This window comes from Sabethes cyaneus, chromosome 3 (assembly GCF_943734655.1).
Source record: "Sabethes cyaneus chromosome 3, idSabCyanKW18_F2, whole genome shotgun sequence".
Lineage (NCBI taxonomy): Eukaryota > Metazoa > Arthropoda > Insecta > Diptera > Culicidae > Sabethes > Sabethes cyaneus.
In genome coordinates, this window is record NC_071355.1 from 111,902,338 (window position 1) to 111,921,716 (window position 19,379).

The 19,379-nt window shown below is 43.9% G+C and overlaps 1 protein-coding gene across 1 annotated transcript in view; it reads right to left on the minus strand.

Annotated features, from left to right (window-relative positions):
- Positions 1 to 19,379, minus strand: part of LOC128744299 (neurogenic locus notch homolog protein 3) — a 380,284-nt gene that overhangs the window by 12,853 nt on the left and 348,052 nt on the right. Inside the window, exon 5 of the mRNA XM_053841172.1 lies at positions 4,326 to 4,407. Within this exon, the coding sequence (XP_053697147.1) occupies positions 4,326 to 4,407 (82 nt within the window). The remainder of the gene's footprint in view (positions 1 to 4,325; positions 4,408 to 19,379) is intronic.

The window sequence follows — 19,379 nt, forward strand, 5'->3', positions numbered from 1 at the left end:
ATAATTTTGTCATAAATAAACATTTATTTCAGTAACACGACGATGGAAAAGTGGGACATTCTCCAGTTTAAGTTTAAATCGTTCCCTCCCAATACCGTTCGAAACGAGTGGATCAAGTATAAAAGGAATCTTGACTACATAATTGCGGCAACAGGAGAAACTGATCACATACGGATTAAAAACATCTTTTTGACAAAAGCTGGGTCAGATTTGCAAGAGGTTTTCGCTTCCATTCCTGGTGCGGATGTACAGGAAGACAATGAAAAAACAGTTGATCCTTTTGCGGTGGCGATAAACAAGTTGAATGATTTTTATTTTTCGCCGAAACAACACGAGACGTTTGAGAGAAACACTTTTGGACGCTCAAGCCAGTTTCCGAAGAAATATTGGGGAAGTTCATGCTTCGCTGTCAAGACCAAGCAGCAAAGTGCAACTTCGGCAGCAATTTAGAGAAAAGTCGTGCGATTAGTGTAGTCGACAAGATTATTTTGTACGCACCGAGCGATCTTTGAAGGATGTTTTGAAACTGGATGACGTTACCTAATCGTCAGCTCGTACGAGTCGGTCAAACAGCAAGCGCAATCGATTAGTCTTTCGGGACCGAGTTTACCCAGTGAGTTCGATCCTACACCGTTGTCAAGTGTAAATAAAATAAAACATCTGACAAGTAAAAGTTGCACACGATGCGGGCGGAGTGGTCATTTCGCGAATGATACCTCTTGTCCGGCGAGAACTAAGGAATGCATCAAATGCAAATGCATTTCGCAGCACAATGCCGATCAGCTCCCGCGGAAAAGCGCAAGCAGTTTTCGAAGTGAGACTCGAGATGGCCGGGCAAACGGTTCAAGTCGCAGCAGATAAATGAGATAGGAACTCCAGATGAAAGAGAAAATGAAAATTTCCTGTTTGGTATCAGCGATAGGGGTGAACTGATTCGGATCAAGCTAGGTGGAATAATACTACAGGTACTCGTGGATTCCGGATGTAAGAAGAACACTGTTGATGAGCGATCTTGGAACTATATCAAGGTGAATTGTGCGAACCAGACCAAGAATTGCGATGAAGTTTTTCTAACAATATGGTGAAAATGCGAAACCATTGAAACTCCTTGGAAAGTTCGACACAACCGTGTAATCGTCGCTACTTTCTATGTTGTAAAAGGTGGTCAGCAGTATTTATTAGGTCGGGTCACAGCCACTGATTTGGGCGTTTTATTTATCGGTTTACCAAGTACCCATAGTGTTAATGTAGTTAACACTGCAGCAGTTCAGCCATTTCCCAAGATCAAGGGCATCCAGGTTAAGATACCAATAGATGAATTTGTATCGCCGGTCTGCCAACCATCCAGGAGGCCTCCCATCGCACTCCTGACGAAGATCGAAGACAAACTAAATTTATTGCTGGCAACCGACATCATAGAGCGCGTCGAAGGTGGCTACCAGTGGGTCTCACCGCTGGTAACAGTAGTTAAAGATAATGGGGATCTTCGCTTATGCGTAGACATGCGCAGGGCGAACGCGGCAATTGTGCGTGAACGACATATAATGCCTACCATTAATGATTTTTTACCGAGGTTTACATCTGCGAAGTGGTTTAGTCGGAAGAAAGCATTTCACCAAGTCGAGCTTGATAGCGAAAGTCGTTACATAACCACGTTTATAACTCACATGGGGCTTTTCCGATATAAGCGCCTAATGTACGGTATAGCGTGTGCTCCAGAACTATTCCAAAAGATCCTTGAACAAATCTTGAGTCCCCATAGTAAGAATGTGGTTAATTTCATTGACGACGTTCTTATATTCGCCAGCACGGAGCAGCAACATGCTAAAGTGCTCGAAGCAGTGTTGTCTACGTTGAATGAGTACGAAATACTCTTGAACCACGGTAAATGCGTGTTCAAAGTTTCTGAATTGGACTTTTTGGGACATGTCATATAGCCTAACGGAATATGCGCTTCAAACAGTAAGATTGATTCTCTTCAGAAATTTTGGGCACTGTAACTTCCTAGGAAGTTCGTAGCTTCTTGGGTTTGGTGACATACATCGGCCGATTTCTACCAAACCTAGCGACAATAACGGCTCCGCTTCGTGAACTAACTCACTCTGGTGTTAAATTTATCTGGGGTAGAGAACAACAGAAATCTTTCGAAAAGATTAAGGAGATGATAGGAAATGTACAACAATTGCGATTCTTCGACAACACGTTAAGGGCCAGGGTCGTAGCTGATGCCTCCCCTGTTGCTCTCGGAGCAGTACTTTTACAGTTTAAAGGACCTACCGACGACGATCCCCGACCGATCGCTTACGCCAGCAAAAGTCTGACAGTGACAGAGAAACGTTATTGTCAGACAGAAAAAGAAGCCCTTGCACTGGTTTGGGCTGTAGAACGTTTTTCTGCCTAGAGATTTGTGACCAACGATACTAATTTGAACTAACTTGACAAGAATTAGTTTAATATGTTTTTGCCCTGATGAAGAGGAAATAAAGTCCTTGAAACGTTGGCTTAGACAGCAAATAAACTAGTTTACTAGTAACCCGATGACCAAAACGCCATGACTAAAACCAAAGTTTTTCTGTCTACCCGCAAGTTTGAATTGGAAACGGACCACAAACCATTAGAAGCAATTTTCATACCCACTTCCAGGCCATGTTCGCGGATTGAACGGTGGGTGCTAAGGTTCCAGTCGTTTTCATTTGTAGTTAAATACCGTAAAGGTTTAACTAATGTAGCGGACCCATTATCGAGATTGGTCCAGCACAGATGCTACTTTGGTGGCCGTGAAGCAATGCCTACGTTCGGGAAAGTGGGATATCCAGCTGATGAAGTCGTTCGCTCCTTTCAAGGACGAATTAGGATTGGTCGGCGACCTGGTAGTTAGAGGAAATAAACTGGTCGTTCCGAATAGTCTGAGATCACGCATGCTAGACCTGGCTCATAAGGGCCATCCAGGCGAATCGGTGATGAAACGAAGGTTGCGTGACCGGGTTTGGTGACTTGGAATGAACCGGGATGCAGATAATGTAGTCTAATTATGCGAGGGGTGCAGACTGGTCGGTATGCCCAACAAACCAGAACCGATGAACCGTCGTGTAATGCCGACAAAGTCATGAATTTAGGTGGCTATAGACATTCTTGGGCCTTTACCATGCGGAACGTAATTGTTGGTAATTATAGATTATTATAGCCGTTATAAGGAGGTAGAGACGACGACCAAAATAACAGCGAAGGATACGGTTAAAAGAATTGACAGAATATTTAGTCGACTCGGTTTTCCACAAACAATTACATTAGATAATGCGAAACAATTTGTTGGAACTGAGTTGGATGAATACAGCAAAATGAAAAGAATCACTTTTAGACACTCAACCCCATACTGGCCTCAGGAAAATGGGTTGGTTCAGCGTCAAAACCGTTCATTATTAAAACGTCTTCAGATCAACCATGCGCTCAGTAGGGACTGGCGGCGAGATCTTCGTGAATATTTGCTGATGTACTACACCACACCGCATTCGATCATGGGCAAAACCCCCACAGAATTACTGTACTGAGAACGATCAGATCAAAAATACCGAGATTGTATGATGTGGATTCAACTCCCTACGCTAATGAAGCCCAAGATAGGGATCGAGCGCTGAAAGACAAAGGGAAACAAAGGGAAAGGGAAATGTTCACTTTCTGAAGGAGATAAAGTGCTCATGCAGAACCTTTTGCCTCGTAATAAACTGTCTACAACATTCAATCCAAAAGAGTATGTTGTGATGCACCACTCAGGAACACGTGCTACAATCGAAGATCCAGCAACAGGTAGAACTTATGATCGAAATGTTGCTCCCTTGAAAAAGCTGCCGATCCAAGAGTCTGCTGGAGGGATTCCACCTACTGAGGAAAAGGAAACCGATAATGATGATCAACTATCTGCGACTTCGGTCGATTCTCTCAATTCAGAAGATGAATTTCGCCGTTTTGACTTCCCGCGCCTTAATAATGAGCTCAGCCCGGTTCTTTCTACTAGACAGCGAAGTGTTACGAAGAAGCCCTCCAGATTTGCAGATTATGTACCGTAATTGAACAAAAGATGTGGTGCCTGAGTGCGCGCCTGATCTGTGTTGCTGTTGTGAGTGCCTGAATACATACTTGTACCAAAGGACTCTAGTGCAAAAAGTAGAAAAGGAATCTAATGTGTTTTGATATAAAAATAAAAGCGAAGCGTATTTTGTTGGTGAACTGTGTTTAAAATGGCTGAGAGTATCACATACATAAAAAGGGATTACGGTTTTAAATATATTTTGTTTTGAATACAATTTAACTACACTGCTTTTACTTACCCGGATCTTTGATATGGCAACTTTCAAAAGGATCGCCAGTCATGTCCCTTGGACAGCTACAAACTGGAACATGATTTCGAACCTGAAAGTCATGCAGTATTTTATGAATAGTATCTCCTAGTATCTACTAAATAACAAATAATTTTATTTTGCAGCCTAGAGAAAAAGCTTAGTGGTGTAGTAGGTTAAACAACACACTCGACTGGAGACTGAGAGCTGTGAGTTCGACTTTCACCTTCGCTAAGTTTATATTTTTGGCCTAGTATCAAGAATTTTTCAGTTAGCCTAAATCAACATTTTTCGCAATGAGCATTTATTCTTCCCCAAGACTAAAGTAATAAGGCTTATACAAATTTGCAAAAAAGTTTATGTCCTGGTCACAAAATATTGTTGAAGGGGGGGCAAGAAAAAAATAATAACATCCAACCATTAATAACTAAACAAAAGAGAAGAAACCAGCGTTTATTGTTTAATATTATTGAAAATTTAATACAAACATGTTTTACAGTACATAAATTTTAGTTCGAACCGAACCAAGTTTCCATATTTTTCGACCCAAGCACATAAAATAAGCATCCTGGTAGAGATGAATCAGTTTGATAATAGTGGAGTGCCACAGGATCACCTTAGAGTGCCACAAACGTATAACTTGACCTTAATTTGAATTTTGCTTTGAACTTGCGTGTCAGTCGGTTAGTTACCTTGCTTTTTTTAATAATTCAAATCCGTGTTACTTACTAGTTCTGAAATCGGGTACCACGAAATAGTATCGTAATCTAACCATAGTGTGAAAATGGCAGTTTAAGTCTATACAACTTTTTTACTTGGAACGCATATGCTGTGCTACCGACATGTTTAAAGAAGTCAAATCTCTGAAACTGCTAGTTTCTTGGTCAACCTTTTAGTCATGAATATTTAGTCATTCCTCAGCTGATGCTTGTTCCCCAACAAGAACGTGTTTACCTTTGTATATTAAGGATGCAGAACGTTTCGAAAATTTCATGTTTCGAACAGTTCAGTGGCATCTTTTATGCAAGTAAAAAACTGTACCTTTGAGTTTTACGTTCCCAGCATCCAAAATTAGGGCATGTACTCGGACACTACGGAATAAAACGACCAATTTGGAGCCCCGAAAGCACTGGTAGCTGATATTCCAAAGTGTTTAATTTGTCATATTTCTATTTTTATCTTATCTAATACCTATGACCGGAAAAAATAATCCCACTACAATTCGGAATATCTCCGTCAAAAGCGGTACCGAATTTCACTCATGTATTGTTTGATTGATTTTTACCTCAATCTAATTCGGTTCTTTTAAAACAAGTTGAAATTAAATGGAACAAAATTTAAAGCAAATGGAGCTAAAAGTCTGATTGCATTCACCCCAATTTTCGACGTCGGGAACTTTAAGGTTAAGCTACAGGAACCAGAGAGCTTAGTTGGCGAAGAAAGTTGATCAAGACTAACGGGATAACTGCTTTAACTTTGCACATATTGGATAATTTGGAGATGTAAACTCGTTGAACTGTAAAAAACCTGCTTATCATTAAAGAATACAATATAACACTTCATTTTTTTGCCCCTTCACAATTCGAAAATTTTTGAAGGGGGGGGGCGACATAAACTTTTTTTTAAATTTGTATAAGCTTAAATATAAAAAATTCTAACTTGTTTCTAACTTGTTTTTTTCTTGTTGCATTTTTGGTATGGAAAAGAATGACCATTCTTTGCATTATTTTCAGTCGTATGTGGTCATTTTTAGAACAGTGGAAGTCGCCATCATTGATTCCAAATCTATCTATACCTATAAAAATGGATTTCTGTCTGTCTGTCCCTATGTTCCTTATAGAATCGAAAACTACTGAACCGATCGGCGTGAAAATTTGCATGTAGGGGTTTTTGGGGCTAGGGAAGGTTCTCTCGAGGGCAAAAGACCCCTCCCCTCACTAAGAGGGGGGGCTCCAATACAAATCTATGCCTATAAAAATGGATTTCTGTCTGCTCTATGTTCCTTATAGAATCGAAAGCTACTGAACCGATCGGAGTGAAAATTTGCAGGTAGGCGTTTTTGGTGCCAGGGAAGGTTCTCATGATGGTTAGAGATCCCTCCCCCCACTAAGAGGCTGTGCTCAGTGCTGTTTCTTGAAATCAATAGAGAAGCAATTCTTAGTATGAATAAAAACAAAGCAAAATGTATTTATGTCTAAGTTTAGCAGAGAGATGTGCGTTTGTGCAAACATCATCCAACAAATAAATGATGACTCGTGAATTTTTTTAATGCTCACAAACCAATTTTTTCTATACAATAAATATTTTAAATGATACAGATTTTTAGCAGGAAAAGTACAGATGAAAAAGATTTTGGCCCCTTCCAGTACAGATCACACATTCATCATTGGCTACTCCGGCTTTAGGCTACTGAAGTTGACTACGATATATTGTGTCATCCACGTTTATCGTACACACCTACCGACCAATAAGTTTAATCTAACTAATTTTTCTAACGGGACAACGTAACTATATCAGTAAATATCAATAATAGCGAAACCTTGCTGATACTTAGTGATATTATTGCTTACTGATAACTATCAGTAGTTAATGATAGTTTTCCCATTCCTATCTCGCAGTAAAGAATTTATTTGCGATCTGTTGGGACAACGAACTTGTGTCATTTTTTCTGGCACACTTCCCTAACACAGACATCAAATTGGACTAGATTTAATCGCGTTCGTATGAAATCTGTTGGCACGAGGGGGCTTTGACACTCTATCTGGCGTACTTCCCAAGCAAGGACATCAAAATGGTCTAGGTTTAACCGCGGTGTTAAGAAATCTTGTTGAAATGAGGAAACTTTGTCACTTGTTTTGACTTACTTCACAAGCAAAGATATCAAATTGGTATAGGTTTAGATAATCGTAAAGAATCTTCCAACCAATCACGAAGCGAGAATTCTGGCAAAACATAGGTTAATTATTTTCAATTTTTCAATAGTTCAACATCAAGAATCCATACTTTTCTTCATTTGGGTCAATTCTTAGAAGATTTTCCGATCGATTGGTGTAAGAATATTGAAAATCGATCGGAAAACCGCTGAGCTAGCGCTCAAAACCTATCATTTTTCGTGACGCTCGCATTTGTCGATTTTTTGGAATGACACCCTATCTCAAAACTTGCCGTAAGACGTAGTCCTACGTCAAAAATGGCTTTATTAACATTTTATTGCACTATGCGAAAAACTGGTCTAAAAACGAACGACATTCAGAAATGGTCTGACAACTGCTGAAATATAAGTGACTAGCTGACCCGACAAACTTCGTATTGCCACAAATTAACCTGTGTTGTACATAAATCATGAATCTCGGATGATCTTTGTCACTATCTCGAGTTTTGCAAGCCCCCCAGTGGGCGGCGCTTCCGACGGCGGGTCACCGGCAACACTCGCGACCGGCTCGTCCTGAATGATCTAGTGTTACTATAGATAGTTTTTGTGGTCTTGTTATTGATTAATGTTTTATGGAAGAGTCTCGAATTTCTCGAGTTGGATTAGTTTTTGAGTTTCGCAAAAATTTCTGTTTTATTTGTATGAGAGTCCATATCCCCCTACCACAGGGGTGAGAGGTCTCTAACTATCATAAAATAAATTCAAGACTCAAAAATCTCCTACATGCTAAATTTGGTTCCATTTGCTTGATTAGTACTCAAATTATAAGGAAATTTGTATTTCATTTGTATGGGAGCCCACTCTCTTAAAAGGGAAAGGGGTCGTAATACACCACAGAAAAAAAATTCTGCCATCTAAAACTCTCACATGCCAAATTTGGTTCCATTTGCTTGATTAGTTCTAAAGTTATGAGCAAATTTGTATTTCGTTTGAATGGGAGCCCCCCCCCCCTCCTAAAAAGGTAAGAAGTCCTAATTCATAATGGGAAAAATGGTTGCCTCCAAAAACACCCACATGCCAAATATGGTTCCATTTGCTTGATTAGTTCTCGAATTATGAAGAAATTTGTATTTCATTTGTGTAGAAGCCCCCCCTCTTGAAGTGTGGAAGGATCCTAATTCACCGTAGAAAATATTTTTGCCTCCAAAAACCTCCACATGCCGAATTTGGTTCTATTTGCTTGATTAGTTCGCGAGTTATGGGGAAATTTGTATTTCATTTGTATTGGAGCCCCCCCTCCTAATGTGGGAAGAGGTCCTAATTCATCACAGAAAAAATTCTTGCCTCCAAAAACACCTACACGCCAAATTTGGTTCCATTTGCTGGATTAGTTCTCGAGTTATGAGGAAATTTGTATGGAAGCCCCCCTCTTAAAGGGGAGAGGAGTTATAATTCCTCTTATAAAGAGGGGAGGGGTCTCAATTCACCATAGAATAAATTCTTGTCACCAAAAAAAAACACCCACATGCCAAATGTTGTTCTATTTGCTTGATTAGTTCTCGAGTTAGGAGGAAATTTGTATTTCATTTGTACAGGAGCCCCCCCTCTTAGAGTGGGGAGGGGTCCTAATTCACCGTAGAAAATTTTCCTGCCCTCGAAAACCTTCACATGCCAAATTTGGTTCCATTTGCTTGATTAGTTCTCGAGTTATGAGGAAATTTGTATGGAAGCCCCCCCTCTTAAAGGGGAGAGGAGTTACAATTCCCCTTATAAAGAGGGAGGGGTCTCAATTTACCATAGAATAAATTCTTGTCACCGAAAACACCCACATGCCAAATTTGGTTCTATTTGCTTGATTAGTTCTCGAGTTATGAGGAAATTTGTATTTCATTTGTATAGGAGCCCCCCCTCCTAAAGTGGGGAGAGGTTCTCATTCATCATAGAAAAAATTCTTGCCTCCAAAAACACCTACATGCCAAATTTGGTTCCATTTGCTGGATTAGCTCTCGAGTTATAAGGAAATTTGTATTTCGTTTGTATAGGAGCCCCCCCCCCACTTAAAGTGGGGAGGGGTCCCAATTCATCATAGAAAAATTCTGTCTCCAAAAACACACACATGCCAAATTTGGTTCCATTTGCTTGATTAGTTCTCGAGTTATGAGGAAATTGGTATTTCATTTGTACAGGAGCCCCCCCTCTTAAAGTGAGGAGGGGTCCTAATTCAACATAGAAAATTTTCTTGCCCTCGAAAATTTTCACATGCCAAATTTGGTTCCATTTGCTTGATTAGTTCTCGAGTTATGAGGAAATTTGTATGGAAACCCCCCCTCTTAAAGGGGAGAGGAGTTATAATTCCCCTTATAAAGAGGGGAGGGGTCTCAAATTACCCTAGAATAAATTCTTGTCACCGAAAACACCCACATGCCGAATTTGGTTCTATTTACTTGATTAGTTCTCGAGTTATGCGGAAATTTGTGTTTCATTTGTATGGGAGCCCCCCCTCTTAGTGGGGGGAGGGGTCTCTAACCATCACTAAAACCTTTCCTGGCCCCAAAAACCTCTACATGCAAATTTTCACGCCGATTGGTTCAGTAGTTTTTGATTCTATAAGGAACACAGGACAGACAGACAGACAGACAGACAGACAGACAGACAGACAGACAGACAGACAGACAGACAGACAGACAGACAGACAGACAGACAGACAGACAGACAGACAGACAGACAGACAGACAGACAGACAGACAGACAGACAGACAGACAGACAGACAGACAGACAGACAGACAGACAGACAGACAGACAGACAGACAGACAGACAGACAGACAGACAGACAGACAGACAGACAGACAGACAGACAGACAGACAGACAGACAGACAGACAGACAGACAGACAGACAGACAGACAGACAGACAGACAGACAGACAGACAGACAGACAGACAGACAGACAGACAGACAGACAGACAGACAGACAGACAGACAGACAGACAGACAGACAGACAGACAGACAGACAGACAGACAGACAGACAGACAGACAGACAGACAGACAGACAGACAGACAGACAGACAGACAGACAGACAGACAGACAGACAGACAGACAGACAGACAGACAGACAGACAGACAGACAGACAGACAGACAGACAGACAGACAGACAGACAGACAGACAGACAGACAGACAGACAGACAGACAGACAGACAGACAGACAGACAGACAGACAGACAGACAGACAGACAGACAGACAGACAGACAGACAGACAGACAGACAGACAGACAGACAGACAGACAGACAGACAGACAGACAGACAGACAGACAGACAGACAGACAGACAGACAGACAGACAGACAGACAGACAGACAGACAGACAGACAGACAGACAGACAGACAGACAGACAGACAGACAGACAGACAGACAGACAGACAGACAGACAGACAGACAGACAGACAGACAGACAGACAGACAGACAGACAGACAGACAGACAGACAGACAGACAGACAGACAGACAGACAGACAGACAGACAGACAGACAGACAGACAGACAGACAGACAGACAGACAGACAGACAGACAGACAGACAGACAGACAGACAGACAGACAGACAGACAGACAGACAGACAGACAGACAGACAGACAGACAGACAGACAGACAGACAGACAGACAGACAGACAGACAGACAGACAGACAGACAGACAGACAGACAGACAGACAGACAGACAGACAGACAGACAGACAGACAGACAGACAGACAGACAGACAGACAGACAGACAGACAGACAGACAGACAGACAGACAGACAGACAGACAGACAGACAGACAGACAGACAGACAGACAGACAGACAGACAGACAGACAGACAGACAGACAGACAGACAGACAGACAGACAGACAGACAGACAGACAGACAGACAGACAGACAGACAGACAGACAGACAGACAGACAGACAGACAGACAGACAGACAGACAGACAGACAGACAGACAGACAGACAGACAGACAGACAGACAGACAGACAGACAGACAGACAGACAGACAGACAGACAGACAGACAGACAGACAGACAGACAGACAGACAGACAGACAGACAGACAGACAGACAGACAGACAGACAGACAGACAGACAGACAGACAGACAGACAGACAGACAGACAGACAGACAGACAGACAGACAGACAGACAGACAGACAGACAGACAGACAGACAGACAGACAGACAGACAGACAGACAGACAGACAGACAGACAGACAGACAGACAGACAGACAGACAGACAGACAGACAGACAGACAGACAGACAGACAGACAGACAGACAGACAGACAGACAGACAGACAGACAGACAGACAGACAGACAGACAGACAGACAGACAGACAGACAGACAGACAGACAGACAGACAGACAGACAGACAGACAGACAGACAGACAGACAGACAGACAGACAGACAGACAGACAGACAGACAGACAGACAGACAGACAGACAGACAGACAGACAGACAGACAGACAGACAGACAGACAGACAGACAGACAGACAGACAGACAGACAGACAGACAGACAGACAGACAGACAGACAGACAGACAGACAGACAGACAGACAGACAGACAGACAGACAGACAGACAGACAGACAGACAGACAGACAGACAGACAGACAGACAGACAGACAGACAGACAGACAGACAGACAGACAGACAGACAGACAGACAGACAGACAGACAGACAGACAGACAGACAGACAGACAGACAGACAGACAGACAGACAGACAGACAGACAGACAGACAGACAGACAGACAGACAGACAGACAGACAGACAGACAGACAGACAGACAGACAGACAGACAGACAGACAGACAGACAGACAGACAGACAGACAGACAGACAGACAGACAGACAGACAGACAGACAGACAGACAGACAGACAGACAGACAGACAGACAGACAGACAGACAGACAGACAGACAGACAGACAGACAGACAGACAGACAGACAGACAGACAGACAGACAGACAGACAGACAGACAGACAGACAGACAGACAGACAGACAGACAGACAGACAGACAGACAGACAGACAGACAGACAGACAGACAGACAGACAGACAGACAGACAGACAGACAGACAGACAGACAGACAGACAGACAGACAGACAGACAGACAGACAGACAGACAGACAGACAGACAGACAGACAGACAGACAGACAGACAGACAGACAGACAGACAGACAGACAGACAGACAGACAGACAGACAGACAGACAGACAGACAGACAGACAGACAGACAGACAGACAGACAGACAGACAGACAGACAGACAGACAGACAGACAGACAGACAGACAGACAGACAGACAGACAGACAGACAGACAGACAGACAGACAGACAGACAGACAGACAGACAGACAGACAGACAGACAGACAGACAGACAGACAGACAGACAGACAGACAGACAGACAGACAGACAGACAGACAGACAGACAGACAGACAGACAGACAGACAGACAGACAGACAGACAGACAGACAGACAGACAGACAGACAGACAGACAGACAGACAGACAGACAGACAGACAGACAGACAGACAGACAGACAGACAGACAGACAGACAGACAGACAGACAGACAGACAGACAGACAGACAGACAGACAGACAGACAGACAGACAGACAGACAGACAGACAGACAGACAGACAGACAGACAGACAGACAGACAGACAGACAGACAGACAGACAGACAGACAGACAGACAGACAGACAGACAGACAGACAGACAGACAGACAGACAGACAGACAGACAGACAGACAGACAGACAGACAGACAGACAGACAGACAGACAGACAGACAGACAGACAGACAGACAGACAGACAGACAGACAGACAGACAGACAGACAGACAGACAGACAGACAGACAGACAGACAGACAGACAGACAGACAGACAGACAGACAGACAGACAGACAGACAGACAGACAGACAGACAGACAGACAGACAGACAGACAGACAGACAGACAGACAGACAGACAGACAGACAGACAGACAGACAGACAGACAGACAGACAGACAGACAGACAGACAGACAGACAGACAGACAGACAGACAGACAGACAGACAGACAGACAGACAGACAGACAGACAGACAGACAGACAGACAGACAGACAGACAGACAGACAGACAGACAGACAGACAGACAGACAGACAGACAGACAGACAGACAGACAGACAGACAGACAGACAGACAGACAGACAGACAGACAGACAGACAGACAGACAGACAGACAGACAGACAGACAGACAGACAGACAGACAGACAGACAGACAGACAGACAGACAGACAGACAGACAGACAGACAGACAGACAGACAGACAGACAGACAGACAGACAGACAGACAGACAGACAGACAGACAGACAGACAGACAGACAGACAGACAGACAGACAGACAGACAGACAGACAGACAGACAGACAGACAGACAGACAGACAGACAGACAGACAGACAGACAGACAGACAGACAGACAGACAGACAGACAGACAGACAGACAGACAGACAGACAGACAGACAGACAGACAGACAGACAGACAGACAGACAGACAGACAGACAGACAGACAGACAGACAGACAGACAGACAGACAGACAGACAGACAGACAGACAGACAGACAGACAGACAGACAGACAGACAGACAGACAGACAGACAGACAGACAGACAGACAGACAGACAGACAGACAGACAGACAGACAGACAGACAGACAGACAGACAGACAGACAGACAGACAGACAGACAGACAGACAGACAGACAGACAGACAGACAGACAGACAGACAGACAGACAGACAGACAGACAGACAGACAGACAGACAGACAGACAGACAGACAGACAGACAGACAGACAGACAGACAGACAGACAGACAGACAGACAGACAGACAGACAGACAGACAGACAGACAGACAGACAGACAGACAGACAGACAGACAGACAGACAGACAGACAGACAGACAGACAGACAGACAGACAGACAGACAGACAGACAGACAGACAGACAGACAGACAGACAGACAGACAGACAGACAGACAGACAGACAGACAGACAGACAGACAGACAGACAGACAGACAGACAGACAGACAGACAGACAGACAGACAGACAGACAGACAGACAGACAGACAGACAGACAGACAGACAGACAGACAGACAGACAGACAGACAGACAGACAGACAGACAGACAGACAGACAGACAGACAGACAGACAGACAGACAGACAGACAGACAGACAGACAGACAGACAGACAGACAGACAGACAGACAGACAGACAGACAGACAGACAGACAGACAGACAGACAGACAGACAGACAGACAGACAGACAGACAGACAGACAGACAGACAGACAGACAGACAGACAGACAGACAGACAGACAGACAGACAGACAGACAGACAGACAGACAGACAGACAGACAGACAGACAGACAGACAGACAGACAGACAGACAGACAGACAGACAGACAGACAGACAGACAGACAGACAGACAGACAGACAGACAGACAGACAGACAGACAGACAGACAGACAGACAGACAGACAGACAGACAGACAGACAGACAGACAGACAGACAGACAGACAGACAGACAGACAGACAGACAGACAGACAGACAGACAGACAGACAGACAGACAGACAGACAGACAGACAGACAGACAGACAGACAGACAGACAGACAGACAGACAGACAGACAGACAGACAGACAGACAGACAGACAGACAGACAGACAGACAGACAGACAGACAGACAGACAGACAGACAGACAGACAGACAGACAGACAGACAGACAGACAGACAGACAGACAGACAGACAGACAGACAGACAGACAGACAGACAGACAGACAGACAGACAGACAGACAGACAGACAGACAGACAGACAGACAGACAGACAGACAGACAGACAGACAGACAGACAGACAGACAGACAGAAATCCTTCTTTATAGGTATAGATTTTATGTAAAATTTTCCGGCGAATCTCATGGTGCCAACCCCTTTGTTAGTTTTCATCGGAAAGTACCAAATTTTACTGATTTTCCCTTATTTTTAACAATATTTCAACTTAATGGACTTTATCAGGCAAGACTTAAAAAAAAACAGAGTCTTAAAACCTAATTTTATTATGCAAAGAAGTTCGTAGAATCGAGAAGGATTATTCCAAGTATTATTTTCTCAAAATCTTGTCTGGTGTAGTCCAATAAGTTTAAATATTGCTAAAAACGTTTACGTACGTTTGAGATGGAATGACCCATATATGTAAATGTGTGTTTGATGTTGAAGTAAGATTTGAGGCGCTGTTAACGAGAAATTAGCCCTCACCATGTATTCATAACTACCATGATTGCTTTGAGTGTTTGGGGGATTTTGGGCCTTCTTTCGTATGGCAATGAATCTCCCAATAATAGAATATAACATCAAGCGATGGTTGGCTAAGAACTAAACTTTATTTACAATACGTCGATTTATATAACTTGATTGCATAGGAGAGTATTATTAGCCGATGATCATTATCTTCGGTGTGGGATAGATCGGCCGATGATCGTTTATCGGGTACATGATCGATCGGAGTTGATCGGGAATTTCTGTGTGTATGGTAGGTCACAAAGATGCTGCGTGAGTGCAGGTTATAGATCGCAGCGAACGGTCGAGTCCAGTCCACCACAATACTTCAACCTTCCAGAATTGGCGGGGAATGTGAACACGACGACCTGATCGGGTTTGATAGGCTGGGGAATCTTCGACTGCTGGAGCTGTGCTGCTAGTGTTGGTAACGCTTTATCATCGGCATTGTCGCTATGCATGAATGCTACTTTGTGACGATCGATGGATGTGGGCGACGACTTGCCGTTGCTGTCGATTATAAAAACTTTCTTCCGACGGCGCAATACTCGGTACGGCCATCGAATGGGTGTGAGAGTGAAGGTTTAACTGCGTCGATACGAATAAAGACATGGCTGCAGGTAGCGAGCTCTTTCTGCACGAAACTGGACGGCTTCGAATGATCGCTCGTTGGTGTGGGACGGATTTGTGACATTGATTTTCGCAGATCGATGATGAACTCGTGTGAAGGCTTCGACACTTTCGACTCGATGAAAAATTCTCCCGGCAACCGAAAGGTTGTTCCATACACTAACTCTGCTACGGATGATTGTATGTCTTCCTTGATCGCAGTGCGCATACCAAGAAGGACGATGGGAAGGGAATCCGTCCACTTAACGTTATCGTGGCACTTGATGGCTGCTTTGAGCTGACGATGTGTGCGCTCTATTTGTCCGTTTGCTTGCGGATGGTAGGGCGTCGTTCGCAAGTGGTTGATGCCGAGCGCTTTTGCTATTGTGCGAAATAGATCCGACTCAAATTGTCTACCTAAATCTGTAGTGACTTTCTCGGGTACACCGAATCGTGCTATCCAGCCGTTCACGAATGCTTTTGCGATCGTGGGAGCTGTGATGTTGGGGATTGGGATTACTTCGAGCCACCGGGTAAACTTAACTATCATGGTGAGACAGTATGAGTTTCCGTCTGATGGTCTGATGGTGATGGTGGTAAAGGTCCGATGATGTCCATGTGCACATGAGCGAACCTATTGCTCGGAGTGGTTATCGCTGAGATCGGTGCCTTGTTGTGCCTATGTGTCTTGGATTTTTGACACGGTATGCAGTATTTTACGAAGTCTCGACAGTCTCGCCGAACGGAGGGCCACACAAATCGATCGATCACCAAACGAGTCGTTGCGCGTACTCCGGGATGGGATACACTGTGTAATTTGCTAATTATTTGTTTTCGGAGGGCGATAGGAACAAATGGACGAATTGCATTCGTCGAGACGTCGCAATACACAGATGATTTCGAAAGCGGGGAAGTCAATTCCTTTAATTTCAATGTAGTATCTGCGGGAGGCTTTTCCAAGTAGGACTGCATTTCGGGATCACACTTCTGCTGTTCGGCTAAGACGTTGTAATCGACTGCTTCGTTGGTGGATGTTATCGATTCCACCCGACTAAGCATGTCTGCGATTTTGTTTTCTTCACCAGGAACGTGACGTATATCAGTTGTGTACTCACTAATCTAGTTGAGCCTTCGTAGCTGTGTAGGACTTGCTTTTTCGGGCCTTTGGAGGAAGGCGGAAACGAGAGGTTTATGGTCCGTATAGATGCAAAACACTCGGGCATCTAGTATATCCCGAAAATGCTTCACTGCCGCATTTTTTTTTCCTTTTTTTTGGGTACATTTTCCACTGCGACCAGTAATTTGATCTATTGTGGCGGGCCCCTATTTACTGTAAGCCACGTCAAGGTGTCGTATCACTATTAATAGGAGTGGTTTCCACTTGTTGACTAATGGCATTGTCCCAATAAGGTATAATACAACGAATAAAGTTAATTGCCTTATTGGGAGAACTTGTCCACACAACTGAGGGTTGTATTAAACCCTCCCCAAAGAATTTGCTACTTCTGTGATAAAGTGCTACGCAGTTACAAAGCAGATGTTCCGCATCTTCGCTATCTAGGTTATCTTCCAATTTGCCTAGCTGTTTTAAGTGATAGTTACTTGAGCAGTGGCCCGTTACCAGGCCACAGAAAGTACGTAAATCTTTTTTTGATAGACTAAGAAGTCTCTGAGTTACTGTTTTGTCAGGTGATATAAATCGCTTTGGTTGGCGAGCTGTTAAATTATTTTTCCATATTCCATTTATCATTGATTTTTTCCAGTTACTCAATTCCATTCTGAGGGTACACGTTGAGGCCCCACAGAATGGTTCTGGTCCAATGAAAGGTTTAATCGATCCAGCTTTTGCCAATTGATCCGCTTTTTAATTGCCTTCAATTCCACAGTGCCCCCAAAAAAGACTTACTGTACTTTTTTTAGCCACCTGCTGTAGCAATTGAATGCATTCCCAAACCAGCTTCGCTGAACACGATACTGACTTTAGTGCTTTTAATGCAGCCTGGCTGTCAGAAAATATACATATATTTGCATGTCTATAATTTCGTCGCAGACAAACTGTAGCACATTCAATTATTGCCTGTATTTCTGCCTGAAATACAGTCGGCCATTGACCCATAGATATTGATATGTTGACTCCGGGGCCCGTTACCCCTGCTTCGACTCTGTTGTTTAATTTAGAACCGTCAGTGTAAAAGTGATGGATCCTGGTTGAATATTAGGCCCACCTGATTCCCACTCCGTGCGACTTGTTTCGGTCACTTGGAATAGTCGTTCAAAGTTATATTGCCTATCCACCCAGTCTTCCTGGGTTAATATAGGACTAATTTTGAAATCTCTTAAAATACTGAGGTGGCCCCTTACTTACTTACTTAGGTGGCTTGCCGTCCTAAGACAAAGCCTGTTGAACAAAATTTCTCCATGTAACTCGGTTGAGGGCTACCGCTCTCCAATTCCTCGGACACCGAGTACTCTCCGCCAGATCTCGCTCCACCTGGTCTAACCATCTTGCTCGCTGCGCTCCTGGCCGTCTTGTTCCTACCGGATTTGAGGCGAACACCATCTTTGCAGGGTAGTTGTCCGGCATTCTTGCAACATGCCCTGCCCATCGCATCCGTCCAGCTTTAGCCACCTTCTGGATACTGGGTTCGCCATAGAGCTGTGCGAGTTCATGGTTCATCCTCCGCCTCCATACTCCGTTCTCCTGTACGCCGCCGAAGATCGTTCTTAGCACTCGTCGTTCGAAAACTCCGAGCACTCGCAGGTCCTCCTCGAGCATTGTCCATGTTTCATGCCCGTAGAGAACAACCGGTCTAATAAGCGTCTTGTACAGGGTGCACTTTGTACGGGGACTTAGTCTGCTCGACCGCAATTGCTTGTGGAGCCCATAGTAAGCACGACTTCCGCTGATAATACGCCTCCGAATCTCACGGCTGGTATCATTGTCCGCCGTTACCAGTGAGCCAAGGTAGACAAATTCATCGACTACCTCAAACTCATCGCCGTCGATCAATATACTACTGCCCAAGCGGTGTCGTTCGGCCTCGGTTCCGCTGGCCAGCATGTACTTTGTTTTAGACGTATTTACCTTTAACCCAATCTTTTCTGCTTCGCGCTTTAGTCTGGTGTACTGTTCAGCCACCGCCACAGATGTTCTGCCGATAATATCCATGTCATCGGC